Consider the following 6,754-nt stretch of genomic DNA (forward strand, 5'->3'; position numbering starts at 1 on the left):
GCCTTGCTGCCAGCCCCGGCAGCGGCTGCGTGGCCCCTCGGTGGCCCTGTGCTGGCCCAGCCATGGTGCCACAGCCCCTGTGCAGCCCAGCCCAGGACAGGAGCATTGCGGCTGGGAACGGCCCCTGTGCCGTGGGGCCCTGGGCAGCCTTGGGGCTCTGTGCCCCATGGCCTCCCTGCTGGGCAGCCTCTGCCAGCTCCTGCCGAGCCCGTGGCACCTGTGGGGCTGCACAGACAGCCCTGCCCGGGCTCTGCCGGCCTCGGGGCCAGCAGAGAGGCGGCTAGGGCTGGCCATGGCCGGGAACAGGCCCTGAGCCCCGCAGGAGGATGGAGCTGGGCCACAGCCAAACTCAGCCCAGGGCAGAGCTGGGCTCAGCAGCCAGGGCTGCCCAGGGCTGGCACAGACAGAGGCTGGCGCTGACAAATGTCCTGGGCCCCTCCCTGCTCTGTCCATGCCCCAAGGGCACAGAGCAGCCTCCTCTCTCGGGCTCTTGCCTGTTTTCAATGCCTGCCCAGGCGCTGGCCCTGCCCCACAAGGCCTGGGCTGAGTCCTGCCCCTGCCCGCTCAGCCAGGCTGAGATGGACACTGATGGTTTCTGTGCCAGGCTCTCCCAGCCCAGCCCAGCTCCCTGCCAGCTCTGCCAGCTGCCCTGAGCTCTGGGCAGCACCAAGGGCCTCTCCCCAGCACAGCCCAGCCGGCTCTGGCCCCACAGCTCTGCTCAGCCCAGGCTGCTCTGGGCACTGCCCCACGGCCTCAGCCCCTGCCAAGGGCACAGCAGCAGCTGCAGCTCAGCCAGGACTCAGCCCCACCATGGGGGAAGGGGCTTGGCCAAGGCCAAAGGAGCTCCCTGGCTGCCCTGCTCCCCTCTGCCTGAGGTGCTGAGAGCTCTGCAGCCCCTCCTGCCATCCCATCTGCCCAGGCCAGCACAAGAGCCCCGGCCTTGGGGCCCTCCAGAGCTGCTCCTGCTCCAGGCCCAGGGCCCATCCCAGAGCTGGGGCAGCCACAAAGCTGTGCCCATTTCTGCTCATTGCTGCCCTGATGGGGATGGATCCTCAGTCACTTGGGGGTTGCTGATGATTTTTACTGCTCCAGATGCCTCTTCTTTCTTGAGCTCTTCACTTCAGGAATTCATTTACAAAAGCTCATAAACATTTGTTCAAGATGCCTGAACAGGTACTGGTGAGGCTCAGAGGCACAGAAAGTTTCTCTTCATGGCCAACAGACCATGGATGAACAGGACACAATTTAATAACAATCACGCTCTTCCCTGAGCTATGTGCAACATCCCAGAAGTGTCTAATGAGTCCAGCATCCACAAGTGATTTCCATACTAAAATTAATTTTAGACAAACATGGTTCTGTGATAGATATAAACACAATTAAGTTCTTGTATCAGGATGCTCATCCTGGAGTGGGGGCAATACAACTCAAACAATTCCAGGTACTGATTTTTTAATGGGAAACAGCCCTTAAAAACAAAGGAGTCCAGGAAGGATGGACATAGTTCAAGACTATCTTAAGGGGGAAGGAGCAGCCCATCCCAGTGTGGCAAAAGATGAGCTGGTGAGGAAAATGACTGTCCTGGCTGCCCATGGAGCTTTTGTGGGAACTTAGGGGAAAGAAGAGGGTGCATCAACTTTGGGCAGAAGGTCAGGCAACTTAGCAAGCGTTTAAGGATGTTGTTAGGTAATGTAGGAAAAAAAAAAGGAAAGAGGTGAAATCTCAATTAGAGATTAACCTGGCCACTTCTGTGAAAAATAATAAAAAAGTTGTCTATGAATAAGTTAATAGCAAAACGTGGTATAAGGGGAATTCTACTCTTTATTGGATGAAGTGGAGATTAGAGTAACTAAAGAAAAGGAAAAGGCCAAACTACTTAATAACTTGTATGTCTCAATTTTCATTTTATGGAGAGGTTGTCCTCAGGACAAGCTTTCTCCTGAGCTAGTAGATGGGCACAGGGAGCAGAACAGCTCCCTGTAATCCAGGAGAAAGCAGCTGCTGACCTACTGAGCCACTCAGATGCTCACAGGTGGATGGGATGGGATCCATCCTAGGGGGATGAGGGAGCTGGTGGATGAGCTCCCCAAGCTGCTCCCCATCATTTACCATCAGTCCTGGCTCACCAGGGAGGTCCCAGAGCACTGGAGGTGCCAGTGGGAGCCCATCCCCAAGAAGGGCTGGAAGGAGGATCTGGGGAGCTCCAGGCCTGCCAGCCTGACCTCGGTGCCCGGCAAGGTTATGGAACAGATCACCTTGAGAGCCACCACAGGGCACCCACAGGATGGCCGAGGGGTCAGAGCCAGCCAGCGTGGATTTAAGAGGGGCAAGTCCTGCCTGAGCAACCTGATCTTCTTTTATAACCAGGTAACGCACCTGTGGGTGTGGGAAAGGCTGTGGATGTGTCCATCTGGACTTCAGCAGAGCCTTGGACACTGTCTCTGACAGCATTCCCTGGAAAAGCTGCAGCCCACGGCTTGGGCAGGTTCCCTCCTGGCTGGGAGATGGAAGAGCTGGCTGGAGGCTGGGCCCAGAGAGGGGTGGGGATGGTGCTGCACCCAGCTGGTGTCCAGTCCCTGGCACTGTCCCCAGGGATCTGTGTTGGGCCCAGTCCTGTCTAACATCTTCACCGATGATCTGGGGGAGGGGATCGAGCTCACCATCCCCAAATTTGCAGGTGACACCAAGCTGGGTGTGAGTGTGGATCTGCTGGAGGGCAGGACAAGAAGACACAGCCTTCAGCTGCACCAGGGGAGGATTAGGCTGGACAAGAGGAAGAAGTTCTTCACAGAAAGGGTGAGAGGGCATTGGAATGGGCAGGCCAGGGGGGAGGTGGCAGAGTCACTGTCCCTCTCCAGTGGCACTCAGTGGCATGGTCTGAGTGACAAGGCGGTATTAGGACATTGCCTGGACTTGATGATCCCAAAGGTCTTTTCCAGCCTATTTGATTCTGACATCCTGTGACGATTGGGACACTCTGGGGCCATTGTGACACTGCAGGGCCTCGTGGAACTAAGAGGACCATGGTGACACTGTGCAGCCCCATAGAACCAGGGCTCCATTGTGGTGCTCTGGGGCCCAATGGAACCAGGGAGTCCCCGTGACACTGGGTCCTGGTGGAACCACAGAGGCCATGGTGACACTGCGGGGCCTCGTGTGACCGAGGGGTTTCACCACTGTGACACTGCCAAACCAAGGAGAGCATTGGGAGAGTCCAGGGCCCAGGGGAACCAAGGGGCCCTTCTGACACTGCAGGGCCTCATGGAACCAAGGGGACATTGTGACACTGCAGGACCTTGTGTAACCAAGGGGCCACTGTGACACTCTGGGGCCTCAGGGAATCTGGAAGGCCATTGTGACACTGTGTGGCCTCGTGGAAACAAGGAGTCCATTGTGACACTGAGGGGACTTGTGGAACCACAGAGAGCATTGTGACAGTGTGGGACCTCATGTGACCATGGGGCCTTTGTGACACCATGGGGCCCCATGGAACCAAGGGGCCACTGTGGAACTGTGGCACCAACAAGAACATTGTGACACTGTGAAGCCCCATGGAACCAAGGAGTCCATTGTCACATTTTGGGGCCCATGGAACCAAGGAGACCAGTGTGACAGTGCAGGGCCTGGTGTAACCAAAGGGACATTTTGACGCTGAGGGGCCCCTTGGAACCAAGGACATCTTTGCAGATGACACCAAGCTGGATAGGAGTGTGGATCTGCTGGAGGGTAGGAGGGCTCTGCAGAGAGTCCAGGGTAGTCTGGATCCAGGGCCCAAATCCAACAAGGTGAGGTTTAACAAGTCCCAGTGCTGGGTCCTGCACTTTGGCCACAACAACCCCTGCAGCGCTACAGGCTGGGGACAGAGGGGCTGGACAGCAGCCAGGCAGAAAGGGACCTGCAGGGACTGATGGACAGCAGGCTGGACATGAGCCAGCAGTGTGCCCAGGTGGCCAAGAAGGCCAATGGCTCCTGGCCTGGATCAGGAATGGTGTGGCCAGCAGGAGCAGAGCTGCTGTGCCAGCACTGATCTGCCCCAGCTCTGCACACAGACATTGCTGCTGCAGCTCCAGAGAATGCAGCAAAAGGGCATCTCTGCAGAAAACTGTGCTGGGAGATAATTTAGTTCCTTAAATGCACCAAGAGTTCAACCCCTCATTGACACAGTTTGTGGGCACAGGGAAGGTGGAAGTAACAAAATGAGAAATGGCACAAACAATGATACTTTTTTGTGGGCAATCTCAAAAACCTAAAACAAAGTAAAAAAGCACCTCTATAATGAAACCAACAATTAGTATCAAAGATTACTTTTATTACAAGTGATTTGCAGAAATTGGCCAGCTATTTAATGTTTCTGAAACCATCCAGTCATCAGTCTCCTCACTACAGCCTTGAGCTCCTGGTTACTCAGGCTGTAGATGAGGGGGTTCAGGGCTGGAGGCACCACTGAGTACAGAACTGACAGGGACAGATCCAGGGATGGGGAGGACTTTAAGGGGGGCTGCAGGTAGGCAAATACACCAGTGCTGACAAACAGAGAGACCACGGCCAGGTGAGGGAGGCAGGTAGAAAAGGCTTTGTGCCGTCCCTGCTCAGAGGGGATCCTCAGCACAGCCCTGAAGATTTGCACATAGGAGAAAATAATGAACACAGAACAACACAATGATAAACTACCAGTAACCACAAGAAGCCCAAGTTCCCTGAGATAAAACTTGGAGCAGGAGAGCTTGAGGATCTGTGGGATTTCACAGAAGAACTGGCCCAGGACATTGCCATGGCACAGGGGTAGGGAAAATGTATTGGCTGTGTGCATGAGAGCATTGAGAAAGGCACTGGCCCAGGCAGCTGCTGCCATGTGGGCACAAGCTCTGCTGCCCAGGAGGGTCCCATAGTGCAGGGGTTTGCAGATGGACACGTAGCGGTCATAGCACATGATGGTCAGGAGGGAAAGCTCTGTTCCAAGGAAGAACAGAAGGAAAAAGAGCTGAGCAGCACATCCTGTGTAGGAGATGTTCCTGGTGTCCCAGAGGGAATTGTGCATGGCTTTGGGGACAGTGGTGCAGATGGAGCCCAGGTCGCTGAGGGCCAGGTTGAGCAGGAAGAAGAACATGGGCGTGTGCAGGTGGTGGCCGCAGGCTACGGCGCTGATGATGAGGCCGTTGCCCAGGAGGGCAGCCAGGGAGATGCCCAGGAAGAGGCAGAAGTGCAGGAGCTGCAGCTGCCGCGTGTCTGCCAGTGCCAGCAGGAGGAAGTGGCTGATGGAGCTGCTGTTGGACATCTGTGGTGTCTTGGCATGAGGACCTGTAAGAAAAGTAATCATGGAGTAGTTAGGTGTGGAAAGGTCTTTAAATATCCCAGCACAGCCTGGGGGCATTTTTTTCCCCACTGCCTGCCCAGGGCTCTGTGTCCTGGAGCTGTCCCTGTGCCCAGGGATGGGCCTGGCCAGAGCTGCCAGAGCCCAGTCCAGCCCTGGGGGCTCAGCTCTGCCCTGCAAACACCTCCCAGAACTGGCACTGCCCAGGGCCAGCTCTTTCTCTCCAGTCTCTGATGACAACATCAGAGAAATCCTGAGGAGGCTGGAAAAGTGGCACTGATGCTGCCTCTAAGGGACCCTGTCCTGATTTCTGTCACTACCTGGTTTATTCAGATCTCAGGAAAAGCTTGTTTATTTTTCTTAACATGAAGTGAGAGATTAATATGTATGGGAAATTTCCATTCCAGGCAACACAGAGCAGTACATTAAAAAAACCAGGATTTTCCCTTTTATGCAGCCCATGCCTTGCTGTGCTCCCTGTATAATCTGCTGGGAAATATTCTGCAGTTAATTGTTGTGCTGGGAGCAGTCCTGAACAATGCAGCATCTTCACCACACAAGGAGAACACTTCCAATCATTATGAGCTGTATCCTTCCCCCCAGATCTTTTCCCTCAGCACTGGGAGCAGCTTCCTCAGCCAGCTGAGAGCTGTCCCTGACAGGCAGCAGAGTCCCTGGCCCAGCACAGCGTCCTGGGCTGCAGGACCCTGCTCTGCAGGACAGCCCTGGGCACCCCTGGCTGCTCTGCACAGGAGATGAGCAGAGAATGCACTCACAGGGTCTGTGAGCATTGGCATGTTCCAGCTTTAGGAGATCTCTCCAGGAGCTGCAGCTGCATTGTCCTGCAGCCAGAGGTTCCTGTGCCAAGGGCTGGCAGTGATTCTGCCCCAGGCACTTCTCAGCCCCTTCCCAGCCCTGACTGATTGAAGCTCTCTGTGCCTCTGTGCTGTGCCCGCGCTGGCTGCAGGCAGTGCCCCAGCCCTGCTGGGCTGGGAGAAGAGCTGCTCAGCAAGAGCAATGTGCTTTTGAAGCTCTGCTTGGTTACCAGCATCACCCTCTGTGCCAGGACCCTGACCCAGCTCAGCAGCACAGACACAGCACAAGGACTTTAATGAACCTCTGGGGCTTTGTGCTTAGCCCTGAACATCAGGCCCTGGGAGGGAGCTGCAGAAACCTCTGCAGAACTCCAAGTCATAATCCAACTCCAAAGTTTTTTGGACTTTTAATGGGTCCCACTGAGGGACACGACTGAGAAAGTGTCCCCAGGCCCCAGGCCGAGCAGAGAACTGGAGGCACTGATGGCAGGTGGGGACAAAGAGAAGCCAAGTCTTGGTGCCCTGGGGCACAGCAGGGTCTGTGCCACCAAGGGCTATGAGGAGACACCTTGTCCTGAGGCCCTGGGGCCTCCTGGCACAGCCCCAGCCAGGCTGGGCACTGTCAGCC

General features: G+C 55.8%; 1 protein-coding gene across 1 annotated transcript; it reads right to left on the reverse strand.

Moving 5' to 3' along the window:
* Positions 1–3,312: 3,312 nt before the first annotated feature.
* On the reverse strand, positions 3,313–6,088 carry LOC146767215 (olfactory receptor 14J1-like). Its single transcript, XM_085581172.1, has one exon. The coding sequence runs from the start codon at positions 5,552–5,554 to the stop codon at positions 4,343–4,345; it is 1,212 nt and encodes a 403-aa protein (XP_085437298.1). The 5' UTR covers positions 5,555–6,088; the 3' UTR covers positions 3,313–4,342.
* Positions 6,089–6,754: the final 666 nt, after the last annotated feature.

Source organism: Lonchura striata, chromosome 5, assembly GCF_050655825.1.
Source record: "Lonchura striata isolate lonStrDom1 chromosome 5, ASM5065582v1, whole genome shotgun sequence".
NCBI classification, from domain to species: domain Eukaryota; kingdom Metazoa; phylum Chordata; class Aves; order Passeriformes; family Estrildidae; genus Lonchura; species Lonchura striata.

Coding starts and splice junctions, on each gene's coding strand:
- LOC146767215 (XM_085581172.1), bottom strand. CDS start 5,554: ATGTTGTCATCAGAGACTGGAGAGAAAGAGCTGGCCCTGGGCAGTGCC.